This window comes from Malus sylvestris, chromosome 16, assembly GCF_916048215.2.
Source record: "Malus sylvestris chromosome 16, drMalSylv7.2, whole genome shotgun sequence".
In the NCBI taxonomy this organism is placed as follows: Eukaryota; Viridiplantae; Streptophyta; class Magnoliopsida; order Rosales; family Rosaceae; genus Malus; species Malus sylvestris.
The window spans coordinates 17,839,360-17,867,125 of NC_062275.1; the positions used below are offsets into that span (position 1 = coordinate 17,839,360).

The 27,766-nt window shown below is 38.4% G+C and overlaps 2 protein-coding genes and 1 long non-coding RNA gene across 5 annotated transcripts; 1 reads left to right on the forward strand and 2 right to left on the reverse strand.

Annotated features, from left to right (window-relative positions):
- Nucleotides 1-8,968: 8,968 nt before the first annotated feature.
- Nucleotides 8,969-13,827, reverse strand: LOC126606768 (U-box domain-containing protein 43-like). Of its 3 annotated transcripts, none has more exons than XM_050274159.1 (4): nucleotides 12,932-13,827; nucleotides 11,410-12,836; nucleotides 10,852-11,173; nucleotides 8,969-10,544 (listed from the first exon to the last, which is right to left on the reverse strand). In XM_050274159.1, the coding sequence occupies exons 2-4, from the start codon at nucleotides 12,637-12,639 to the stop codon at nucleotides 9,052-9,054; spliced, it is 3,045 nt and encodes a 1,014-aa protein (XP_050130116.1). In that variant the 5' UTR covers nucleotides 12,640-12,836; nucleotides 12,932-13,827; the 3' UTR covers nucleotides 8,969-9,051. The 3 variants fall into 3 exon arrangements, with proteins under 3 accessions (XP_050130116.1, XP_050130114.1, XP_050130115.1); XM_050274157.1 differs by having other exon boundaries at nucleotides 11,410-12,851; XM_050274158.1 differs by having other exon boundaries at nucleotides 11,410-13,827.
- A 152-nt stretch (nucleotides 13,828-13,979) lies between these two features.
- LOC126606789 (uncharacterized) lies at nucleotides 13,980-15,396 on the reverse strand. Its single transcript, XM_050274182.1, has 2 exons — nucleotides 15,159-15,396; nucleotides 13,980-14,890 (listed from the first exon to the last, which is right to left on the reverse strand). The coding sequence occupies exons 1-2, from the start codon at nucleotides 15,285-15,287 to the stop codon at nucleotides 14,789-14,791; spliced, it is 231 nt and encodes a 76-aa protein (XP_050130139.1). The 5' UTR covers nucleotides 15,288-15,396; the 3' UTR covers nucleotides 13,980-14,788.
- Nucleotides 15,397-23,158: 7,762 nt separating this feature from the next.
- On the forward strand, nucleotides 23,159-25,056 carry LOC126606794 (uncharacterized). Its single transcript, XR_007617371.1, has 2 exons — nucleotides 23,159-23,366; nucleotides 24,708-25,056. It is a non-coding gene; the product is annotated as an uncharacterized LOC126606794 (long non-coding RNA).
- Nucleotides 25,057-27,766: the final 2,710 nt, after the last annotated feature.

Here is a 27,766-nt window from a genome sequence, read left to right on the forward strand (position 1 = left end):
GAAGGGTTCGGCTTTGCACCTATTGGCAATATGAGAGCTTCCCTTGAAGGGGCGACATTTCTGAGTACTAGCAGTGGCGAGATGCATAGGGTGAGTCTCCTTCTCTTTCTTGAGTCTTTCTTCTTCTTGAACACAAACAAGAATCATGAACAGAAAAGAAAATGAATAAATGAGTTTCTTGAGTAAAAGGAGACGTGGAAATTGATTGATCTTAAAAATCTGACAAAAGTTAAAGAACTTCAGTTGAAAATTTGAAACCAATACGGTTTCAATCAAACATCATTAGTGGTTAGGGACCTAAATTTTTTCTTTCTTTATATTTGATTTCAATAAAAATATCAGTTCATGATATTTACATCATTTGTTAAAATATTTTATTTGTAAATAAAGAGAGAAAATATATAAAATTGAACACTGTTTCACATTCAATCTGTCACATGATAAGATAAGATAGTCACTACTCAAGTTTTTCTTTTGGTATACGATCGGGTAATGCCTATATGATGAGGTAGGGTTCAAATGGAAAAGGCCAACAATATAATTCAGCATATATATCACTAATATTAATTGTTGCACTGGATGGTTCGCATCTGTCTTCTTCTCTTCCTATAATATATCATCATCAGAAAGCACATTAAAGGATAGTTTCCTTACCACCACACAAATAAAAGACACCAAAGATTTGGAAAATCTGACGTGACCTAAGAATGAGCATGCAAGTGCAAGTACCTAAGTTTAAGTGACCAAGCTAGTTTTACGCCTTCTTTGTTTTGCGGTCGGTGTATGTATGTAACAACTTCTATATGTCGATCCTTAATAGTAAGTGTGTATGCCTATGGATCATGTACACACAGGCAATGCACTCACAGAATCACCTTGATCAACTCGAAGCAGCTACATATCCTAACCCTATCCGTTTGAAAAATCATCTGTGAGGGGCGGAATTAAGCAACTAAAGAAAAACTTGACGATATTGAATTAACTCTAGCACCTGGACGCCAGTGTTCGATTTCCCAAAAAAACTTCATAAACTAAGAATATTTCAAGCAATAAAAGAAAGAACTAATGAAAGGAAAATCATTGGTGAGAATGGTTACGCATCTAATATATTTTATAATTATTCTTTAGCATTCAACATTATAATTAGAACCGTTCATCCTTTTATTATCATTTAAAGATCATATCTGCAAACAAAATAATCCAATTATTATGATGCAAGAAGATTGAAAATTTTCAATGCTAATTAATTAAGAATTTTTAACAAAGGATATACAAATCATAAGAATATGTTAGGTTCAGAGTTTGAAACCCTTCTAATGTAATTAAAAAAATGACTCATATTAATGCCAGTGGTATTCCTCCTCACTTGTAAATGAGAGCTCTAAGTTTGATTCTCCTAAAGGAGAATCTGAACCATATTATTACTAGCTCATTGTGAGGCTTAATCCACTCCCCTACTCCATAATTTAAGTCCTATCTTTTTCATGTGAATATTAACAAGTCGATGGCTAGCCTTGATAATTAACCAATTAAACATTTTTATGTGAATTAATACTAAGACTACTGTTTGTACTACTGTCTAGTAAGAACAGTAGTAGTGTAGATGGCCATGTCTATATTAATTTATGATAGCTGCATCGTTGGAAAGATACATAAAAAAAGTTGACTAATTAACGAGACATTGTGGTAATCTTCCTATTCATGGGCAATTATTTGACAAAATTGATGTAAGTGCCAATTTTATGAGTTATGACAGTACTTTTGTGTCCCCTCTATGACTGCATCACTTTGATGGTTAGTCTTGACAAATGTACTATAATTCTACAAATGGTATAATCGTAACTGTTCAATTTTTCAATCATCATATTATTTTCACAAAAAAATAATTCAAATTTGGCGATAATTTATGGATAGTACAAATTCAATTGTTATAACAATATACATTTTCATTTTGAACTGTCAATTTATTTGATATATATAAATGACTAAAAGATCACTAATTCAATTGTCTTCTAACAAAAATGATTTTTAAATGATGGTTAATACGTTAATCACAACTGAGGTTCACCTAGAAAATGAACACAAGTGTTAATGTTAGTCATCTTATCCCAATTGCCACTTGCATATGACTAAAACATGTCACGAAATCCCTTTCTTAGTAGCTTTTAAAAAGCGACATAAGATAATGAAATTTAATTTTCTAGAATATTTGAAGTTTATTTCTTATCTTGTTAACTTAAAAGTATAATGAAATAAGTGACAAAAAAAAAAGTATAATGAAATAATATATTACTAATTTTTTTCTTTGAACTTTAAGTTTACATGTAAATAATGGAATTTCTGGCCACGTTAAGTTTTCATACAACTGCAAGGAACACTTGCAGCTTAAAAAGTAGGAACATTTATCCACACACTCGGGATCCTAGTGTCACGGGATGACTCTTTAAGCCTTCCGCCCGTGCGGCACTTAGACTTGAATACCTCGACGAACAAGCTAAGTAAGCCTTCGAAGCCTCGCTTCCCCGGATCGAATCACAAAGAAAGCTAAGATAACTTGGAGAATGCTAAGATCACTTAGAAGATGGGAGAAAGGAAGCTTTGTATTGAAAGTTAAGAGAACTTTACAATTGCTTACAATTCTTGGATGGTTTGGCCAAATGGCCTTACCTCCTATTTATAGGCCTAAGTCACCTCCTCAATGGAGGGTTCTAGAATCCCCTACTTACATCCAAAAATATCTAGCATAGTTCTAGATACAACTTGCCTAATCTAGATTATTCTAGGTGAGGCTTAAATATGTACACTTGTGTGGAATGTTCCGGAATGCCCTAGATTATCTTGAATGCTCCGCCACGTTATTGATTTCTCCGGGACGTTCCAGAAGCTTCCATGAAGACATGGCTTCATGGGCTTAGATATATGATGTCTTGGGCATTTTCTTTGTTTTTAACATGCGGCCCGTGACATCCTCCCCCACTTAAGCCGTCGACGTCCTCGTCGACTCTTGCCTCTCGAATGTCTGAATCAAGTCCTTATATTGCCATAAGGACATCTCCTTCTCCCATGTTGCTTCGGAGTATGGTAGCCCCTTCCATTTGACAAAGTACTCCACATGCTTTGGTTGTCTTGGTCGCACCACGACACGCTTGGCTTCAATGCTCTCCACTTCTTTGTCAAATGCCTCCGTCATCAAAGGGGGTGCTCGATGAGACTCACCTCGGCTTGGTTCCTCATTGTCTGCATGATAAGGCTTCAAGTTGCTTACATGGAACACCGGGTGAAACTTGAGGCGGGGTGGGAGTTCCACAACATACGCGGCTTTGCCAACCTTCTTGATGATAGGGAATGGTCCCTTATATTTCCGCAACAAGCTCTTGTGCAAGCCACGAGTACTCTTGTGCTGAGACGCATTGAGCTTCACAAAGACTTGGTCGCCAGTTTGGAACTCCACATTCCTTCGCTTGCGATCCGCCCATTTCTTCATCTTCTTTGAAGCCTTCTCCAAATGAGCTCGAGCAAGTTCGTGGGCTAATTGCCACTCCTTAGCGGTTTTGAAAGCGGCTGGACTATTCCCCGTGTAGCCAGTCACGACCGTGTTCGGGGTCAAGGGTTGTTGCCCTATAGCCAACTCGAACAGACTTTTCCCCGTCGACTCCGAACGTTGCAAGTTATAAGAGAATTGGGCAACATCAAGTAACTTAGCCCAATCTCGTTGATTGGCACTAACATAGTGCCGCAAATAAGTCTCCAACAATGCATTAACCCGCTCCGTTTGTCCATCAGTTTGGGGATGAAAAGCTGTGGAGAAGTCTAACTTCGAGCCAAGTAGTTTGAAGAGCTCCTTCCAAAATCTACCCGTGAAGCGAGCATCTCGATCACTGACTATGCTTCTCGGAACTCCCCAATACTTCACCACGTGCTTTAAAAACAAGCGTGCAGCTACTTCGGCTGTGCACTCCACAGGTGCGGGTATGAAAGTGGCATACTTGGTGAATCTATCGACCACGACGAAGATAGATCCACATCCATCAGACTTGGGCAAATGTGTGATGAAATCCATGGTTAAACATTCCCATGGTCTTGATGGGGTGGGAAGTGGTTCCAACAGTCCTCCCGGTTGCTTTTGTTCCACTTTGTCTTGTTGGCACACAAGACAAGTCTTCACGTATGAATCTACATCATCTCGCATTTGTGGCCAATAATAAGCATCGCTCACCAAAGCCAACGTGCGGTGAGTGCCAGGATGTCCTGCCCACATTGAGTCATGGCACTCCTTAAGGATTTCTTTCCTTAAGCTTCCCCACTTTGGGACATAGATCCGCTTGCCCTTGGTGTATAGCAAGCCGTCCTCAAGCCAAAACCTTCTTGTCTTCCCATCCTTGACAAACTCCACAATGTTCTTGGCTTGGACGTCATGTGATAAACCTTCTCGGACACGGCCCAAGAGATGGCTTTGCGGCTTGAGTACCGTAGCCATTAACTCTACTCGTCTACTCAGAGCATCGGCCACCACGTTCTCCTTTCCTTGCTTGTACTCTAGCTTGTAATCAAACTCCGCTAAGAACTCTTGCCACCTTGCTTGCTTAGGTGTGAGCTTTTGTTGGGTTTGAAAGTAGCTAGTGGCAACGTTGTCCGTCTTGATGACGAATGGGGTACCAAGCAAGTAATGCCTCCAAACTCTAAGGCAATGGACGATGGCGGTCATCTCCTTTTCATGGGTCGTGTACCTCTTCTCGGCATTGTTTAGCTTGCGACTTTCATAGGCTATCGGATGTCCCTCTTGCATCAACACTCCTCCTATGGCAAAGTCGGAAGCATCAGTGTGCAACTCGAATGGCTTACTAAGGTCGGGCAACCTTAGTACAGGCTCCTCCATTAGGGCCTTCTTCAACCTCTCAAAGGCCTCTTGACACCGGTCCGTCCATTCCCATGCCTTGTTTTTCTTAAGAAGGTCTGTTAAGGGTGCCGCTATAGTTGAATACCCTTTTATGAATCTCCGATAGTAGTTGGCTAGCCCCAGAAAGGATCGTAGTGTTGGTACCTTGGTCGGCGGTTCCCACTCTTGAATGGCCTTGATCTTGCCCTTTTCCATCATAAGTTTCCCCTCCTTTATCTTGTGGCCAAGAAATTCTACTTCTTTTGTGGCAAAGGAGCATTTCTCCTTCTTGACATAGAGTTCATGCTCCCGAAGGGTCTTGAACACTATGCGCAAGTGCTTGACGTGCTCCTCCAATGTCTTGCTATAGACAACGATATCATCAATGTAAACCACGACAAACTTGTCAAGATAAGGATGGAATACCTTATTCATCAATGTGCAGAATGTTGCGGGGGCATTGGTTAGACCAAATGGCATGACTTTATACTCGAACGCTCCATATCTGGTCACCATCGCCGTCTTCGATTCGTCTCCAGGGGCTATCCTCACTTGGTAGTATCCCGATCGAAGATCTAATTTTGTGAAGTACCTTGCTTCACCAAGTTGATCGAATAAGTCGACGATCAACGGAAGTGGATACTTGTTCTTGATGGTAATCTTGTTCAATGCTCTATAGTCGATGCACAACCTTAGGCTACCTTCTTTCTTGCGTTGGAACAAGACAGGTGCACCATATGGGGACTTGGAGGGTTGGATGTAGCCAGCATCAAGCAGCTCGTTGAGTTGCTTCCTCAATTCCTCCAACTCGGGTGGCGACATCCTATAAGGTGATTTGGAGGGAGGCTTAGCACCAGGCTCCAACTCAATTGCATGGTCGACCTCTCTCCTTGGTGGCAACTTCTTTGGCAGTTCCTTAGGCATCACGTCCGCAAACTCCACAAGGACGTCTTCCACTTGTTTCGGCAAAGGCCCGTGCTTCTCCTCCCCTTCATTCAACATTAGGGTTGCAAGAAATGTGGCCTCGCCTTTCTTCCAAGACTTGGCAAATTGAATTGCCGACAAGTGCTGGGTACACTTCTTGGCTTGCCTTTCCAATGGCACCAGGCAAGGTTGTCTTCCGTCGGATAGGATACAGAAGATATTGTAGAATGGAATAGGAAAGGCTCGTACCTTGTCCATGAACTCTAACCCAATGACTACGCCATAGTCGTCCATCTTGACTACGGTGAAGTCGATTGTTCCCTTCCATGTGCCAATGTCTACGTGTACATTGCGCGCAACTCCAACAATGGGGGTGGCAGCGGAATTTACCGTCTTCACGCTACCGGGCTCCTTGGTGACTCGGAGGCCAAGCCTTGTGGCTTCCTCCGACGTCATGAAGTTGTGTGTTGCTCCCATGTCCACCAACACACGCGTCGTCTTGTCACCAGTCTTGACGTCGACGAACAATGATCTTCCCCCAACTTGAGCCTTAGGTTGTGGGAGGGTTGTCTGGATGGCATTCAGTAGACGGATGCATCCCATCGTTGCATCGTTACTCTCCTCGGCCTTGTCCTCCTTGAAGGCCATGGCCTTAAGGGCCTTCTTTTGTGGGCAATCTCGCATCATGTGAGGGCCGTCGCATAGGTAACAAGTGGGTTGCCAAGACTTACCTTTGCCTTTGTCATGCTTATCGGCTTTCTTCTCCTTCGGTTTGCTTGTCTCGGCCTTGTCCTTCGGCTTATGTTCTCCCCCACTTCTCTCATGGTTACCCCTCTTCCCCGTGGACTTGGAATCACCTTGGTGGCTTGATTTAAACTCAATCAAGGATTCGGCAGCGGCAATGGCATCAGACAATGTTTGCACGTGTCTCCTTTGTAGTTCGAGCTTTGCCCAATTTTGTAGTCCACTCATGAAGTACATGAGCTTGTCTTCCTCTAACATGTTGGGCACCTCGAATAACAAGCTCACGAAGGCGTTGACATAGTCTTTGACGCTCCCCGTTTGCTTGAGCCACCTTAGTTTCTCCTTGGCTTCGTACTTGGCATTTTGGGGATAGAAGTGCAACATAAGATCTTTCTTAAATTCATCCCAAGTGGTGAGAGAGAACGTACCTTGCTCAATCTCCATGCTCCGACGACGCCACCACATAAGGGCATTGTCAGCTAAGAACATGGTTGCCGTTGAGATTTTGGACTCGTCATCTTCAAGCTTCAGGTACTTGAAGTATCGCTCCACGTTCCACACGAATGTGTCGAGCTCCTTTGCTTCCCTCTTCCCATTATAGGATTTGGGTTTAAAGGAGTCGATTACCTTGGAGTCCAACGCCTTGATTTCCCTCGACCCTTGCACGAATTGCTTCACGACTGCTTCTTTACAAAACACCACATCTCCCTTAAGTTCCCTTGTGTCCTTTATCTCTTCTTGAAGCGCCACAAACCTTGCCTCTATGTTGTCAAGGTGAACCTGGACTTCCCTCCGCATCTTGTCTGCCATGGTGTTGAGAGCGCCAAGGAGCTCATCTCGTAGCCCTTCCACCAAGCCACGCAATTCATCCTTACCATTGTCCACCATGGTTTGGATTTCCTCCTTGTCGACAACGTCCTCATCAAGTCGAGTATCGAACTCGAGTATGGTTCGTTCCACCTTCTCGAGTCGCTCTTCCATGGTCTCCATCGATGCTTGCAAGTCCTTTAACTTTGGCTTGCTCTTGGCAACGTCTTGGACCTCGGCAGTACGCTCCCTTAGGTCGGAGACTCCGGACACCATCTCTCCACTTGCCATATCCTACTTTCCTTCAAGTGATTCACGAGCTTGGCTCTGATACCAGCTGTCACGGGATGACTCTTTAAGCCTTCCGCCCGTGCGGCACTTAGACTTGAATACCTCGACGAACAAGCTAAGTAAGCCTTCGAAGCCTCGCTTCCCCGGATCGAATCACAAAGAAAGCTAAGATAACTTGGAGAATGCTAAGATCACTTAGAAGATGGGAGAAAGGAAGCTTTGTATTGAAAGTTAAGAGAACTTTACAATTGCTTACAATTCTTGGATGGTTTGGCCAAATGGCCTTACCTCCTATTTATAGGCCTAAGTCACCTCCTCAATGGAGGGTTCTAGAATCCCCTACTTACATCCAAAAATATCTAGCATAGTTCTAGATACAACTTGCCTAATCTAGATTATTCTAGGTGAGGCTTAAATATGTACACTTGTGTGGAATGTTCCGGAATGCCCTAGATTATCTTGAATGCTCCGCCACGTTCTTGATTTCTCCGGGACGTTCCAGAAGCTTCCATGAAGACATGGCTTCATGGGCTTAGATATATGATGTCTTGGGCATTTTCTTTGTTTTTAACATGCGGCCCGTGACACTAGGTAGTTCGATTCCACACCCCTCTCTCTATCATACACAGTAATGCTTGTGTAAAAGAAATTCTGCAAGAACATAACTTTTGGAAAGTAAAAAAAAGTTGAATATCAGAGTGCGTAACGACCAAGATTAACAAAATAATAAGAATATTATTAAACAAACTGAGAATGCCAAAATGACTACAAAACTCTAAGAGACTACATTGTGACTAACTTATTCTAAAACTAAATTACAAGCTCTATTATATATAGTGAAAACTAAAGCAAAATTCCAATCCTTAAAAGATATAGAAAACTCTAATAAACCCTAAATCCTAACCCTTAAAGGATATAGAAAATTATAATATCCTTATTCCACAAGAAAACCATAAACAAAAATAAACTAATAACTAATTTTCCAACAAAAAATTGTAGCCAATTGACCCCTTTTACCGTCAAATTTCCCCTTTGACTCCTTAGGCCACGTTTGATAAGATTATTTTCGTTTGGCTAGCCTAACCTAAGAATAATTCACGAAAGTTAGAGATCTTTTGTAGAAAGCTAAAACTTCGACGTTGTCCAAAAATTTTACTCATCCAAAGCAAGATTAAAAAGCCACTTAGACTTAGTACCACGGTTTAAGTGAGAGGTCTTAAGTTTGATGAGAGTAAAACAATTAAAAAAAAAGGTCAAATCCAAGAGAAAATCTAATCACTGAATAGTATGATAAATATTTTTGCTAGTGACAATTGCTGCACTAAATTTTCCAACTCCATCCTTGTATATTCACAAACATAGTTGAAGTACATTTGTTCTTCTGATCTGATACCGAAAACTTGTTAGCCTTACATCAGTCCCGGAGTAAAAGAAGTTGATTTCGAATAACGTTCAAGGAGGGACAAAACCCTGGCAGCCTTCCTCCTATGGCCACCATCCTCATGGATGTTCGTGCTAGTTAGACCAGCAAGACTTAATCTAGCTGCTGATCCATACACATCAACCATTTCCTTCGATATGAAAACCTTTTCGAGGAGACTCAACGTATCTTCTTGTAAAGAATCTGTTCCCCAAGACAAGATTTCCAACATCGGCTTTATGGCATCAGCCTCATGCAAGACGCTGGCTCCTCTTTGAGGAGAGGCTTCGACAACCAATGTCGAAAGAGTTTGAATTGCTTCGATGGCAGTTTCATACACTTCTCCAGATAACAGCCTTACTAAGTCAGGCAAAGCTTTTGCTTCCAAAAGACAGAATGTGGAAGTCACACTGCAGATACCACCGTGCGCTGAGCATAGTGGAGCATTCGATGGCTTGAAACAGGACCAGCAACCGGAGGGTTTGGAGACAATGGTGAGATTTGGAGTGCTTGTGGAAAGATTACCAATCAGAGCTGCAGCTCTTGCCCTTGCAGTCACTGAGCTGGACCTGAGAAAGTTTACAAGCAAAGGGTATGCTCCTCCTTCAACCAGTGTACGCTGCGATTCCAGGTTTGTGGGATCCGTAAACCTGAAAAGAGCACCTAGAGCATTTTCTTTTGCCTTCAGAGTCCCTGTTCTTAAAATGCTTATGAGCGCAGTATGTCCGTCCAGTTCGATTAACTTCATAGTTAGTGATCTTTCCGATTTTGGTAGGTTCGCCAATAATCCAGCAGCAGCCATCTGTGCATCATCCTTGTCTTCATTCTCAAGGAATCCCACTAAAGCCTCCAGCCTTCTTGGCCTGAGAAGGTATTCCACAACCCCCTCAGGCTCGTGCTGCGAGAAGAGGAAAAGCAAATTTATGGCAATCTCCCGAATCTCCGAGTCAGAATCATCAAGGAGAGGAAGGACTAGAGACATGGCATTAGGAGTGAGAACAGCCTTTTTAACCAGCTCCGCATCAAACTTGCAGATTCCAAGAAGTGAGCGCAAGGCAGGCCTTCGGACATTGTAGGCCAAGTTATGATTCTGTTGTAATGCAGTCAAATTGGTGACAATTGGCCCTAACTCTAGTTGGCACCCGTTTTCATCGACAAAGAATTTGGCCCCATCAGTGTCAGATGTAAATTTCTCCAGGATTTCATAACATTTAACAACAATGATTGCACGCACATGCGGAGTGAATGCTAGCTTTAGAACAAGACTTACCCCACCAGAAGCAGCAATCAGTTCTTTGTTGGCACTGCAACCTGATAATTCAGCCAAGGCGGATAAGGACAATAGTTTTGATTCAATATTTCCGGACACCATTTCGAGCAAAGGAGGTATAATCCCTTGCTCACCAAGGAGCTTCAAATTTGAGTCTACCAATTCCATGTTAACAAGTGTTCTCACCATTGATACCCTTGAAGTTTCCGGCCCTGAAAATTGTTAGAGTGATAAACAGTTTGAGCAATCTATCGTTAAAATTAAAATAGGCAAATCAGAAAATATGTTTATCACAAGGCATTTAATGCTACAAGCATTGGATGGCCTGAATTCACGAGACCACACTAAAGGAATAATCCAAACCAATCCAAGTCATCCAATGCTCGTAGCATTTAATGCTACGTAGCATGGAAGAATTTCTTTATTACATCCCTCTTTTCATTTTTTGTTATGTGACTGAAGGAATCGAATGTATAAAAACAATATGTTATATAGGTTCTAGGAAATGAATCGTCTTACCTTCAACTATGCGATCAACAAGTGGCTTATACCAGCCAGATTTAGCTGCACGAGATATGTTTTCCTCATCTATGTCGAAAAGATTCAGCAAGATTTTCTCTGCAATCTCAGCTGACACCCTCACAGTACCCTTTAAAAGGGTGTAAACAAGGAAAAGAATTGTACTGCATTGTTGAGAGAGTTTCCTGCATACAGACACATTCCAACCAGTTCTGTCTTGCAACAATTCATATAGCAACTCAATTGCAGCCTTTGAGATGCTTGAGTCGCGCCCTAAGCAGGGAACGATGTGATCCCACCCCTGGGATTCAACCACTTTCTCCTAAAGAATTGATTGAAAAAGATTTAGAATATAGCAAAACATTTCATATATTTTCAGGCCGCAAAAGAGAACAAACTCCGAAAAAATAGATTGTATACTTCAAAAATCCAAACAGAGGGAGGATAAATTAAATGAATTAAAGGAAGGGCATTCGATTTCTACCATTCTTTCTTCTTTTCAGTTTTCGCTTCTTTTAGTTGTTTTCCATATTTGAAGGGAGTATCAAAGATGCTTACCTTGTTTCTTGCATGCCCTTCGACAATATCCTTTAAGGTGATCAAAATCCTCCTTTTCAAATCTCTGTCGTGAGAGTTTCCAAGTATAGAGATTATAATGTCGGTGAGCCCTTCAATGGTGAGCCAGTCCTTGTTAATAGAACTCTCTGTCATAAGATCTTGCATTTTGCTTAAGGCCTCTAATATTGACGTCTCAAAGCCCGATAACAACTTTGCCTTGGCAGTTCGAATCTTGAGACAATAATTTAGCTCTCTCCACTCTTCTATTGATTGTCTCAGTGGGATGTTACACCTCCAGGAAGTATCTTGAAGAACCTCATGAGTTTCAGGGTCAGTTCTCTCACCACTTTCAAACCAAGTTATGATTGCAGCTCTCTCACATGTAGTACCGGTGCAAAGACTGACTGGCTCAGCCATCACAGTTTTTCTAATACAGCATATAAAAGGCTTAAGTGGTGGAATATATTCTTCGCTCGAGTCGTATCTCTGTATGGCCTGCACACGTTGCTTGTATTGTTTCTTGACTTCTTCATAATCCCTTGCAGCATCAGCTCGAGAAAGCAGCTCAATAATCTGATCTAAGAAGAAAACTTCAGCTCTTTCTTTCCTGTTGGCAGCTTCTTCTTTCTCCTTTCTGAAATCTGCAAGCTCTTTGCTTATCTCTGAGGGCTCTAAAGGCACCCCAACTGCCATCGCTATTTCTGCAAGCATATCGTTTGCAAAACCTTGGTCAAGTGTCTGATCATCAAGACCTTGTTTTAGCTTGTCGAAAACTTGGAGCTGAGACTGTGAGGCCTCAATTTCCACTCTCTGCATTTCATTCTGTAACCTATCCACCTGATCAGATATCCCCAATAAGACGTCGGTGTTTGCAACGGACAGAGCAGCCAAAGACCTTCCAATATCCCTAGTAACGTCTTGTACCTCCTTGACAATGTGCCGGCACTTGACAAGCAAGTAGAAGCGTGCTCGGTTTTTATACTTGTCAACCAGATTATTTGCCCTTTTAACATCTGCTTCGAGGGACTCCAAAGCAAGCCTGGCAGCTTGAGAGTCATTCAATTCTTGACGCTGTAGTTCGTTCAAGACCGAGCCAATGTCAAGCAAGTGCTTCGAAAGGACCTTGAAACTCTCCTTGCCGAAAACATCTTTTGCAGCATTAGCTGTTTTAATGACCTGGTTTGTTAGCACGGCCAAGATGGTACCAATAGGTATAAGCTCCACTGCCATCGTAATATTCTGTGCCAAAGGATCCTTTATTCCAACAGAAAGACGATCTCCTATAAGATGAAGGCAACAACTACGGAAGCATACTTCTCCTGACCACCAATCCAACTGATCCAGAAGATGAATTTGGGTCAGCTCAGGCTACTTTTCCCAACAAAATGCTTTCAGTTTCAAACAACGGCTCCCAGCTTCTTTTATCTCTGAGATTTTGGCCGCTAAACATAGAAATAAGCACAAGTATCTGAAACATGAAAACCCCAGACAAAAATAAAAAAGCAATGAGAATTTTGGGTACCTGCCAAAAGTGCAGTGCATCATTATATTTACACTTGTGCTCCGGTTGGAAAATGGCAATATTGCTGCGGGGAACAAGACTTTAGACAAGTCAAGCCCTGTTTCTCTTGCCCTTGTATTTTTTCCAGGAAATTTGTATTTACTGGTAAACCACGCTTCATTTGGCCGTCGATATTATTAATTCATTTTTACGAAGGATCATGGAAAATTCCACCTACTGAGGACGGTTGCAGAAAAAGTCGTTGATTTTATGACATTAGTCATTACTGATGTGATCAAATGTGCGACAAAAATGCCAACTTTACGTATTTATAAAGTCGAGTTTATATCTTGGTTAGTTAAGAGAATTCGCTTGTATACTCAAAATACTAAATTCGAGTCCCTCCTCCTCTAATCGCTTGCATTAGTCATTACTGATGTGATCAAATGTGCGACAAAAATGCCAACTTTACGTATTTATAAAGTCGAGTTTATATCTCGGTTAGTTAAGAGAATTCGCTTGTATACTCAAAATACTAAATTCGAGTCCCTCCTCCTCTAATCGCTTGCATGAAAAAAAAAAAAAAAAAAAAAAGAAACAACGTTTGATGTCCTAGGAGTCGGACCAACTCGCTTGTTTATTCTAGCGCTACTTCTTTTCCCGAAATTGGAAAGTCTTAGGAGTCGGACCACCCCTGTTAACCAGAAACAGAACAGAAGTCGGACCAACACCAGCACTGGAGAGTAAATTTGTACTTGGGAAAATGACATTTCGTCTATCAGTGGACCGAAGACATTTTCCGTGATGGCCAGCGGTCCGGCGGAGTTTCGATTCATGAGTTGGCTGCGGGCAAGAATCCAAAAGCCCAAAACCAACCAGGACGATGAGGATCAGCCTTCTTGTTACAGCATCTGTAACAGCCTTCTTGGTGGCCGGCAGGCAAATAGACATCCAGAGGAATCAGCTTCTCAAGTCCCACAACTCTTGGATGACCCAAGGATCGGCTCCCAATGGCTGGTAATTTACATCAAATCCCGAATTACAGGTCGGAGAAAGGTTTTCTCAGGGATTCATACAACTCTGAAGAAATGGCATTTCGAATGAAAAATGGAACAACAATGGCTCTGGTTTGCAAGTCCACAAAAACAATTAATCTCAATCAACCATTAAAGCATGGAATAAACAGTAAACACGGGAACTTCATGCATCCGAAACTACATTCAAGCTTAACCTAATCAAAGTTAGGGCTGGTTTGGTATTGCTGTGCTTTGAAAAAAAGCTGCTGTGAGAATAAGCGGCTGTGCTGTGAGAATAAGCGGCTGTGAAATAAATCAGCAGAGTGTTTGGTAAACTTTTTTGTAAAAGTGCTTTTGGAAAAAAAAGCAATCTGATAGTGGGTCTTTTCATTAAAGGAGCACTGTAGTTCTGTGTGCTTTGAAAAAAAACCAGTTTTCCAAAGCTACAAATTGCAGCTTCAGCTTTTTCCTTTGATTTCAGCTTATTCTCACAGCAGCTTCCAAAATAAACCATTTTTTAAGTTTACCAAACACCAAAAACACTCCCAGCCCTTTTTTCATAAGAGCAGCTCAACCCCAAACTGGGGCTTAGCAGTACACGGTGATACTTGGAAGATACGATAGCAAACAAACGATGGCAACAAGTAGTGGTTGTGGAATCATCACATTCATATTTTACAAACAGCGGAGACCACAGCCATCGCCAAAATTAGAGGCCATACTTGTATTCCAAGAGCTAATCCACTTACTAACCACTCAGCGTTGCCATTATTTAAACCGAAATCCAAACAAGAACATAGCATTTTCTGTACAGCAGCAAAGCACTTACAAGTTACAACCAACCCACAAAGCACCAAATGCCTCAACGGGCAGCCTTCTTCCGAGCTAGCTCTCGTGCCATCTCCCTCATTTCCTCCGGTGATGGAGGTCTCGGTGCCTCCGGTGGATACACTACATACGAATGCTGAAGACCAAAACACAACAGCTTAAGTCATAATTATATTATAAACCCACATCAGATTTCAGCAAACTTCTCACTAATCATCATGCAATGCCAGATTTCTTATCACCTCAACTTTGAATCCTTCAATTTAATCACACTAAAACACTATATCCAATAAACCCAATTCAGATTTCAAATATCTAATTTCTTTCTTTCTTTCTTTCTTTCTTTCTTTTTCAATTTATATATTGAAGCAAAACTAATACAATTTCAATGAGAGAGAGATTACATTGCCCATGAATCTCTGGAGATTCTTAGAGTTGTTGGCGAAGGTGTACATAAGCACCATGGGGATGGCGACGTACAGCCCAAATTTTCCGATCTCCAGAATTCCCTTTGATGCTCCCACATTCGACATGTTTCCCTCTTCAATCGGACGAATCGGACGAATCGAACTTCACCTCTTTCACTCGCTCAAGTCTGAATCTTGTGCTCACAAACCCTAGAAAAATGATCGACCTTTTCAACTTATTGAATTGGATACGTGGACTGTTTCTGGGTGCTTGAGTGTCCGTGACATTGGGCCGGGCTATTTAATCTCCTCATTTCTATGGGCTTTGCTTACCCAATTAAAATCGTAATGGGCAACTTATTTCTTTCATTTCCAGCCCATTACCTCTAACAAACGAGGGCCCATACGCCAGTCTCATAACCTGGATTCCAATAGTCTCTCCCACAATATTTTCCGCCTCATTTATCTCAAGGCACCATTTTAAGCTTGTTAACACTCCATTGGCCATGTGATAGAAAAGAAAATCTAATAACATTTTCCTCCTCATTTATCTCAAGGCACCATTTTAAGATTTAACTTATTATAAAACTATACAGCACCTTTGGGGATGGGGAGAGAATTATTACTCATGTGGTTATTGAAACTGGGCATTTCAGTCCTATTCTTCCACATATTGGTCAGATATCAATACCGTCTATGATCATCCAAGCTAGTGTGGCCAATGCGTCAGCGAAATAATTTTTCATCCTCCACAAATAACTGAAAGTAATATGTCTAAACTTTAGGCAGATATCTTCCAGATATGGAAGTCTTTAAAGATCTCATAAGCAACTGAACTACCCTACAAGCAGCCAAAACAAAGGAAAGACTCCTAGCATCCTCTTGCTAGGAACTTATGTGAAAGAGGAGAGAAAACAACAAAATTCGAGTTAGGTGATCATAACCAAGTACGTTAGGAAATGTGCTGCAACCTAGTGATCACTAGGTAGCTCTTTCGCTCTATACAGATCGCGAGCATAGCACAATTCTTCTTGGAAGATAGTTGGTTTGCCTGTGTGACTGAGACTACCATAATGCACTCCTACCTATAGCTCCGGCTACCCAAGTCAAGCATATATACGGCGATCTTCATGGCTGCTAAGAATGTCCATTAAAAGGAGCGGGCCGATGGGGTCGTTTTTCAAGCACAAATAGGACGATAGTGAAGCAGGTGCACAAAGCATGAACGAATGGCTACCTGAACTAAAGTAAGCAGTGGAAGAACTTGCTTCAATGCAACATTCGAGCAAAGGGAGAACCCCTTGAGAAATAGGTCCCAAGAATTCATTATTCGCTGCAGTTACAGCCACTGTCGATTCATTAAATTGAGCTCACCAGGCCAAATAATAGCATGCAGTTAGGAAAGATTTTGCTTAATGTGTTGTACTTTGTTTTTTTCTTACTTTGTTTCTTTAATAGCATGCAGTTAGGAAAGATTTGGATGAATGATTGTTTTCTTTGTTTGTATTACCTTTTGAATGATGAATTTGGGTGATATTACCTTTGAATGATGAATTTAGATGATATTATCTTTTGAATGACTATGGATTTGAATGAAAAATTGAGAATGGATGTTTATTTTACATAGTATTATTGTTTATACAATTATATGTATAATACATAAAATATATATATAAAAAAAAATTTAATCCCGTAAGGCTTCGTCTCATGCTTAGGCCGGGCTTCGCCTCGGACGCCTCGCCCACACCTCACGCTTTTAATACATTGCCACCAACTAAACGTGGGCTCATGGTAGTCGACCAAAAACCCAGAAAATCATTTATTTATTTTTTTTCACATTTTTTTTTCTTACAAATGTTATCGATATCTTACTAAAGCTTAACTGAGATTAAATGCACATATGGCTGACTACAGATTTGGTGGAAGATGGGAGGTGATGGTGGGAGAGATGAGAAAAACCGAGGGCATGGGAGAAGGACGTGTGGGATTTTTTTCCAACTCCAAAACGCTATTAATTTTTTTGGACTAAAGTAAATATTGTCTTTAAATTGCAGTAATTGTTAACTATAGAATCAAATTGGAATTTCACTCAAATTAGAAGCAAGTGTCTTGTTGTACCTCGCGATTATTAATTTGATAGAAAATATTGAAAGTGATAGAAATTGTTAATTACAAAGAAGCTGTTGAGCGCCTCATCCAAAGATGCTGCATGCACAGTGAATAACGTGTTTTAGACATGGATGGGGTTTTGTATTAAACTTTACGGATATTTGGCTTAAATTAGATTCTGCATGCATCGCTAATAATGTGTTTTAGACTTGGATTGGGTTTTGTATTAAACTTGATAGAGATTTGGCTTAAATCAGATACTGCATGCGTCGTTAATAACATGTTTTAGATATGAATTGGGTTTTGCATTAAACTTAATAGAGATTTGGTTTAGATCAAATGCTGCATGCATCGTTAATAACGTGGTTTAGACATGGATCGGGTTATTTTGTATGAAACTTGATAGAGATTTGCAAATCTAGTGCTCTGTTTGCTGTGGTCTAACAAGGCACGGCACACTAATTAATAAACAACGAATGTCATTGTTACAAGTTGCTTGACTAGGGTTTAAGCTAGATTATTTAACTTCCAATTTGCGTTTAATAATACTTTCTTAATTAAAAGATATTTTAACCATGGAAAGGTTAGTTTTAAGTTTTGGGAGGTGCTTTACCCGTATACTTCCAAACAAATCCCTTCTTGCTATATCAATAATACTTCCTATAACTAAATTCTTCTCAATTCACCTGCGTAATGCATATGGAGTGGAACCAGAAGTTAAGCAACGATGAAAGGCTATTTTTAGTAATTACATTTTTATAAGAACAAAGCTTAGCTACTGAACAATTAGCAAGAGCTTCTGCTAAAATGCTAATGTAGCTGCTCCTTTGATTTGCCAGTTGTTCTTCTTTTCTTTTCTTTTTTTGTTAAAAAATTATTCAGTTTGAAGAGCAGAAATATGACTCGCTCACTCGGTCCCAGCAACCAAATAATTGCCAAAAGATAAAATTAAAACTGGTGCATACCTGATAATAATGAGTTAGGAAGATTAAAAGCATCCATGACTCTAGAAAAAGTAAGAGAATTAACTTTTTGTCTACGGGGGGTAATGGAATAGAAGAAAATTGAACGGAGTCGGCGTTTGTCAAAAAAGAGAAAAGAACCGGACATGTGTTAAATCAAGGAGTAGTCACATTAACTTTTCATAGGAAGAACTGCTAACACAAGCTTTAAAAGAGATGTCAAATATGTGAAATAGAATTAAAAGATATTCAACTGTTCTTTAATGAATATGTCATATATGATGTGGATGTGAGCCATTTAACTCCTTACTTTTTAAGTGTTTTTTTTTATAACAAACAAAGAAGGAATCAAATATATTTAATTTAAATTTTTTGATGCATGGATCCCATTAATAACCAATAAAATATAAATTAAAACTAATTTTTATTTTTTAATAGTTAATATAACTCTAGGTTCAATAAAATAATAAAATAAATATTTGACATATCTATCAGAAAATAAGAAAATTTAACATTTGTATTCAATTTGCCACGTTAGCTATCAAATAAAATTTTAACGTACCATATTTGAGATATCCTTGGGAAATGCTCTAATTGTTCGTCGGCCAAAATTTAGTTTTTTAATTGTTGAAGTCAACTTTCGTACAGGAAAATATCTGAGCTAAATCTTTTGTTTGTGGACAAAACTGGTGTTGGCTTAGGTTTTAATTTAATAAAATTCAATGATATAATGCTCAGACAATGATGTCGACATGGGTCTAATTAAACGAAATTAGTGGAAGGAATGGCCTATAATTTAAAGTGTCGTAAATGGCACTTTCAAAGTGATGAACAAGGAGCAAGGTATTAAATATCGGTAATATAGGAAATATCGGTAGTCCGAAAACACGGAAATATCGGTAAAATATCGATATCGATAAAAATTACATGGAAACCACGGAAATTGTAAGAAAAACTTGAAAATTTTAATTGAAACTTTGCAAGATGTTTATTTAATCAATTATCTATTAGTTTATCACAAAAAATTGGAAGGAAATGCATTGCATGATGGATTTAACTGATTTAAATTGATTATATAGCGAGCTGGCAAACATTGTGAGTGTAAAAAATATGTAGTAATTAATGAAAAAAGTTTAAAGACACCACAATCATTATATACAATGAATTAGTACAATATTTTACACTTTATATATTGCATTTTTTTTTCTCTCAGATAACACACACAGACTGACACATAGCCTGGATAATTTGAAAGCAGGTTTGGATTTTTTTTTTCTTCTCTCGGATAACACACACACACCCCACTTCTACACACACACACTTCAAAGTGCACCCCACTTCTACACACACACGCACAGACACACTGTAACAACCCAACCCCAAATTTTTATATATTTTCGTGGTTCCCCAAATAATTATGAAATTATCGTTTTAGTCCCCTATCTTAACCAAATCTGGACCATTCATCTTGATTTCCAAATTCTCTCAAGCTACCACATGGCAGCACCCTAGCACCCTCACGTATCTCTCTCTCTCCCCACCCCGTGACCTCTTTCTCCTTCTTTCTTCTCTGCACTCACTCTCCCTCTCTCGAAGACCCTCACTCTTTCACCCTTTGACCCACACCCGAGAGCACCCACGCACACCCTTCGTGGTACTCCGTCGACGGCATCGTCATCACCTTCTACACGCCGTCGTCTCTCTCTCTCTCTTTCTCTCTCTCCCGTCGCTGCGCAACTCGACGAAACCCCAAGAACCTCCGGCGAGTTCTTCATGGGTTATGGTTAGGTAAGCCTCGAACCTCTCTTTCCGTGTTGGTTTGTTGCTTGGATGTGATTATTGAGGTTATTCTGTCCTTTTTACCAAGGATTTAGCACGAAATCAGCCTGGGAATAGGCGCACCCATCTCCGGCGAGACCGTGGGTGTCGAGAGGTTTTCCGACCACCACGGGTCGTTTCACGGCAAATGGAAGGTATAAACGCACTCCTCTCGTCTCGTGCTTTTGTTTGATACCTAGATCGGGGTCTAGAACCCTTGTTTGTGGTCGGTCGGAGCTGTAGAAGCTCCGGCGTTCTTCTCCGAGTAGCACGGTTAAAAAAATATCGCGATATTTCCAAAATATCGCGATATTATCGATAATATCGCGATATTTTACCGAAAACCATTTGGATACCTATTTAAATATCCATTACCTGAAAAACCGATAATATCGGCGATATTTCGCCGATATTATCGATATTTTCTTCCATGACAAGGAGACAATACTCGTGTTTAATTAATTAAGAATAAAATAATATGATTATTTTATGAATAATATTTGACTACTTAAAAATAAGTAAGAAATTCTACTCAAAATTTTTCAAAATTATTCGTTGTCAATTTACAGAACATTCGTGTCTATAATCAGAATCATTCATATTATAAATCACTATATAATGATCGCCTCTGCAAAAAAAAAAAAAAAAAAAAAATTAAAACTAAGGTCTTTTAGTCATCAAACTATTTAAAAACAAATGAACGGTATTGGTAAAAGTATTATGAACCGTCTATATATTTGTTACAATATATTGACTAAACAACTTTAGTTTTAATTTATTTTTTGCAGAGATAATTTTACAGTATGATTCATAATATGAACGGTTCTTATCATAAGCACAAAACTTTATGATTAAAACACTAAGAGTTCTGAGTAGAAGCTTATACTCATCCTTGAGTAGTTAAGTATTATTCTTATTTTATTCTAGGAGTGGGTGTTGAAGTATCTCACGTTGACTGTGCTTCTAAAAAAGAAGAGTTTAAATATTCGAATTCCACTATAACAAATACCGAAATATTTTGTGATAGAATCTCACACTTGTGCAAATAATAATTGACCAGTTAAAAACAATAAAGACGATATCACTTTTATTAGAAGTGAACAATTAGCCCGCCTCTTTCTGATAATCTCAGAAGTGGGCATTGGGTGACTCCCCTCAGTTTCAGACCAAACCCACCCAATTCCTTTTCAGTGGAGTAGGGTTGGGTGAAGGGAGATAAGAGACGAAGGCTCGAAGCTCCCCATCTGATATTGTTTTTTTTTTAATAAAAATTTTGTTTTAATTTAAAATTAAACAATAATAAAATAGTTGATTAAAGTAAAATACTCTGCTTGTTTTAAAGAATTAGCTTTTAGACAGCATTTTTTAAAAGCAGTATGTTAGTTGTCTTTGAAAGTTGTTTTAATGAAAAACGAAGTTGAGCTTTTAATTAATATTTCAAAGGGAAGTGTTGTTGGTATTCCAGAATTTTATTCTACACTTCTCACAAGTGTATTTTTCTTACTAATTATAAAAAATTTAGAGTGCGAAATAAGATTTTTAGCATATCAATAACAATTTTCATTTCAAATTCTGTAATACCCTTATTAATTTTCTAAAAAATCCATTGTTTAACCTTTATGCTTATTTATCCTTTGTAGAACAAAGTCAACGCTACCAGCTACTAGACCCCACAGTTTCTGACAAGACACAATGACACGACACGAAAACGACACAAAAATAACGGATTTTGGGTCAACACGATAACTAATCGGGTCATTATCGAGTGACCCGTTAAGAACCCATTATTAACGGGTTCTTAACGGGTATACACGCGAGTAACACATGAGTGACCCGTTTTGACCCATTAAGAAAAAAAATTATTTTGATAATTTTAAAGTTTAATTACTAAAAGATTTATTATAAATCTTTTAATATATACAATAGCCATATTACTAAAAGAGTTATTATCATGTTTTTATACAACAGTCATATTAATATATACAATATATTCTATATTAAATATATAGTTTTGTATTATTATTCTATATAAGTTTTGAAAATAGTTTTAGTCGTTATTTATTTTTATTATGAGAGTTTCTTATTATCATTACTAGGATAAATTTTACTTAACATGTTGTTGTCCAAAATTAAAATAAACTAGTATAGTATTTGTATGGGCAAGAACTAAGAAGACATACATACAAGTATGAAAAATGTGAAATAATATATAAACACTTGTGATTCATCATTATTTATCCACGAGTAGATAATGGTTACACTTACATTATCGTTTAGATTTTTAAAATCCTCCAAACCCTCATGAAAATGTTTTTTATTTGAGGGAAAAATTAATAAAATTAATAATAATTATTGTCGAAGTGTAAAAAATGTAAAAAAAAATATACAATCCCTCATAATGACAAGCTTTACAAATTTCATGAAGGGTCAGCTTCGAAATCCAACACTATAATCCATAAACCTTAAATTTATATTTAACCGTCGATTGTCATTTACGCTTTATTCTTGTTACTGGATTTCATTTTTAAAATTTTCTTTTTTGAAAACATGATCATCTGGCGGATGTAAGAAGATGAACGGTTCAGATCTTTAATATCACGTTTCGATATTTACGATTAACTGAAATATGAGTTGATGTCATATAGTTTGTAGAAACTTTATAAACATCAAGCAATATTTTCACTAACTGTAAAACTCTGAACATAATATTAACGATCCAAACCGTTCATCTTCTTGCATCCTCTAATAGATCATGTTTTCAAAAAACAAAATCTGAAAAAACAAAATTTGATGAGAAAAATGAAGTGTAAATGTAAACAACAATCAACGGTTAAATTTTGATCTATGATTTATATGATTATAGTGGCGAATTTTGAGGTTAAGCTCTTCACGAAAGTTGTAAAGCTTGTCATTACGAGCGTTTATATATTTTTTCTATATTTTTTAAACTTCTACATTAATTAAAAAACTATTAAAAACTTTACTTAAATAACAGCCGTCAGATAAATGAGAATAAATCTTTACCGTTAGATTCTATTTCATTTATATTATTAAAACTTTTTTGGACAAAAAAAACCCCTTATATTTTCCATTATTTTCCAATTTTTTCCCTCTGATTTGATCAGAAGCCAACGCCCAGCCCTAAATTCTAATCCCTTTCTTTCTTCCTCTCTCCCCACTCCCGTACCCTCTTCTCCCAACCCGTCGCGACGCCGTCTATTCTTCGTAGCCTCTCTCTCCCGCTGTCTGTTCTTCCAAAAAGCTCTGATCCGACGGCCATGATCTTCTTGTCCTCCATTCATACAGCCACTTCTGTGTAAGTATTTCTCCCTCTTCAACCTTGCTCTCTCTTCACTCTTTCTACGCTGATATACGTACTTGGGTATTTTTATATCACTATATATACACATTTTCTGTGTTCTTTTCATTTGTTGAATGTTGTATCTTTATAAATCTTATGTTTTTGTTTCTTCTTTTTCATTCGAAATTACGAATTTTCATTTCTTGAAAAAAAAAACCCATGTTTTGTTTTTAAAATCTGACAATCTTTGATTAGTTCCAACATGCAGTGATTTAAGTTTGGATTATTTGACTTGTTAACTGATATGGGGATTCTGGATTTTAGCTACTAATATCAAAGCAGTATTTGAGTTCACTTTTTCTGATATGGCAATGTTTTTGTTTACTTTTTCTGATATGGGGATTTTCCGATTCTAGATTATTTGACTTGTTAACTGATATGGCAATGTTTTTGTTTACTTTTTCTGTTGAAATTTGCTCAAGGGGTATTTGAGTTTCTGCATTTCGTTTGCTGAGTGTGTTTATTGCGTGTTAAGTACATGAGTTTGATAGCTTTTAAAGTCGTAAATTTCGAAAATTACTTTATGAGTATTTTTTTTCTTCAAGTAAATTTGTAATGTTGGTAAGTGAATTACTTCTTTGTATGCTAAATATGAATAAGATAATCACCTGAGGCTTTTAGATCCGTGTTTTTGAATCTCATAAGTGCACTTAGTATGTTGTGATATTGATATTGATATGGATATTCACTCAAACGATTAGAAATCTTATATGCTAGGAATGAAATTCGTTAACATTATCAGTTTCTTATTGCGATCCTTGTGTTCTTAATTGTATAAACTTGCCACCAGTAATATGGTTTTCGGTTACAAAGATATGAAATCGTGTTTAATTCGTCATCTGCTTTTGGTCTTCTTGCAATCTTGGATATTGCCATGGATGATATAGTGGGAGAAGATTTGTCACCTTTTGTTAAGCGGTGCGATTCGTGAATAATTGCTTTCTTTGATTCCCTATATTTGAGAACCATGACATATATGACATGTCCAAGCTTGTGTTTCTTGCCTACTATCACTGATTTGGGCTAATGTTTAGTTTCTTTATAAAGAAGATAAGACTTTGGAGTTTATTAACTGATGGGAATGAATGCTGTTCGGGTGATGATTGTTCACTATGATGATGCACAGTTTTGGACAAATTTACTCTGATTATATTTGGTTATCAACTAAACCGGTTACCTCTGTCTAGTATAAGATGATATGTGCTGCTCATTATATTTGGTTAATTCCAGATTTGGCCTAAAGGCTAAGTGTATTCACATCTGATGATTGTCCTTCCCTTATGCTGTTTTGCGCAGATATCGTGTTCTCTACAGCTAAATTTGATCTTGTATATATGCGTGTGCTGGTATACCTTGCAAGAGTTTGTTAGATTTTGGTGCTACATTTTTTTTGAACTCCTTGTGAATTGGTTGGATGATGATTTGGGCACGTAATGCCAAGGAATTTCATTACAAGAATATTCCTGGATGTTCTTTTCTGTTTCACCTATTCCTCACTTTTGTTTTGAAAGAAAGAAGATCAAAAAGGGAAATTACATGACAGTTTATTCAAGCTGTTTTTGATTCATGGAGGCAGGGGTATGGGTGTGAATTAAATCGATGTACACAGATTGGCTCTAATCAAATTTGAGTTTTGGGACTAGAAGATTGATTTGTGTTTTGGGAGTAGAAGATTGATTTGTGTTTTGGTTCTAATCAAGCAATTGTGGGTTCGAGTCGAGTCCCATTGGACGTGCGTGCAACCTTTTTTTTTCACTCAAAAAAATTATTATGTTCTTTATTTGATTATTTATTAATTTAAAATATATTTTCCTTAACGAGTAACGAGTTGGGTCATATTACCCGTTAATATTATCGGGTCGATTTCAGGTTGGGTCATTTTACCCGTTTATATTAACGGGTGTTACACAACACGACCCGTTAAGATATCGGGTATGACACGAAAACAACACGAACACGGAAAACACGACACGAATGCTAGGTCTGCCAACTACCACTACAAGCGTTAACCTCACACCACCATTGCTAATTGCAACTAAATAAAATATATTGATGACTCGACGAAGACATAACAACACATATATAATGACAACATAATAAGCATTTATCATTTCTTGCTTTATAAAATAAGTCCATTTTGTAAGAAACATCCGGGTACATTTGTATATTTGTTCCCCGTAATATGAGAACAAATACAAAGACTATCGCATTAATACATTTTCCAGTGATCAAATCATTAATCCGGAGGTAATTTACACAAACATGCATAAACATACATAAAGATAAAACCTCTAGTTAAGTACCACAAGCAAAAACAACGCCATTATTAGCACAAACACCATTGACATATCCGTTACTAAGTGACAACTTTTTATATTAATTTTATGTTGGAGCATATATACTAGAGCATGCGCGATCGACCGTTTACTCTCTAGTGTCTTGTAATATGAACGACCCAACCCTACACAGGCAAAATGAAATTACGAGCATAGTGTTGGACATGTCAAATATATCAAAATGATATTCATCCCTCACTTATGTTGACTAAATATTAGTATTTACAGTGTTGGCCAAAAAAAAAATATTAAGTTGTTATTTGAAAAAAAATATATAAAAATATATATATAAATTTTTTTTAACAAACAATATTATATAAACTAAGTGAGCGGGCTTAGCCTCATAATGAGGAGCAATAATATAATTAAAGATCGCATTGGCGAGAACCGAACTTAAGACCTCTCAGTTATAAGTGAAGAGGAATATGCTAGAGAGACTAAATTTGTAGACAAGATTTACAAACTAAATAATGTGTCACCGATAGGAATGAACACATTGATCAACGCTTAAGTAATAATCCGATCATCAATTTTCATGACATTTAATTTACAAAATTTTATCTACAATTTTAGTTTCTCTAGCATTACTCTTGTTAAATATATTATATAGAAGATGACATAGCCAAAGGCTCACAAGCCCTTGGTTGGGTGGGTGTGTGTGTGGTGGGGATACTGGGTTTGTAATATTTAAGTGTGTTATTGTTGACCCTAAAAATTACCAAGCCTACGTGGCGCGCAGGTCGAGTAACTAATGAGCTAACTATGTTGTTCGGTTGATGCGGGGTATGCCAACTCGTTGGTCGAGCTCGATCGAGGAGTAAAATGTGTTGATGTTGCGTTGAGCGCGCGGCTGACTTCTCGATCTTGCAACTGCTACCGAGGAAGGAACACGTCTCGGCCTCTGGGTTATAGAGCTTGAAGACAAGACTGCTAGTTCCACGAAGTTCACAAATCATCGGCGTCCGATTCGGTCATGGTGATTATATTTGTAAGAGTATAAGCACGCTGAATCGACACCAGACTATATGGACACAAGTATTCAAAGCAGATGTATGTTTTAATCGTAAATGTGGTTCAGCTGTCAGAATGCCGAACTCTAAATCTAACTTATGAGTATCCAATCATAAAACAACTCGACGTTCAATGTGCTAAGCCCTAGTAAACTGTAACACCTCGCCTCGCCGAAAAGGCTAATGAGATAACCTCCGCCAATAAAGACCCAAAATTCTTTCTCGACCGAGACTTGTATAGATAATCAGTTGGCCTTGACGCAGTGTTGTTTATCCAAATTGAAGGTGCTTCGCGATTGGCTAATTCTACAGTGACAATGTTGTTTATCCAAACTGAGGATGTTCGTTGGTTGCCTTCACAGTGTTGTTTATCCAAACTGAAGATGTGTCGGCAAAAAAGAAAATAAAAATCTCAAGGTTGTTGAGAGGTTTCGCGTAGAGCTAGAGTTTGCGCAAAGCAGTTTGTGTGTTGGATTGGAGACCCTTTTCATTGTTTGCCGCTTTGTATTTATAGCCAAGTTTCCTTGACCACCAATCCAAAAGAGTCATTTCCCGACTATACTCCAAAAACAATATCAAAACAACTGATATTATCTTTAATATATTTCGGCAAAAAATCTTCTTAGTCTCCTTATGCATGTGGACTTATACTAGAGGAGCAACATATGTCCCATTGAAACCCTTTCACACGGCACGCATACTATGATTCCATCATCAATTCTTATCACTTTAAACTCATTTGACAACACCCATCACCATGCAAAAAGGCCTAGCCTACCTAGGTTTCCTACCACATCATCACATCACCAAAAAAAAAACCTAGCTTTCCTAGGTTCTCATCATCACCCTAAGCCATCCTCTTTTACCAAAAATGTCGCATGCATCCTGAATGCTGATGTTCATTTTTAATTATCACCATATTTTAAATGGATAATATCCTGACCTGCATGCTTCATTATTTGATATCGTGCATATCTGTCAACCAAAATTGATCCAAACCACATATCCA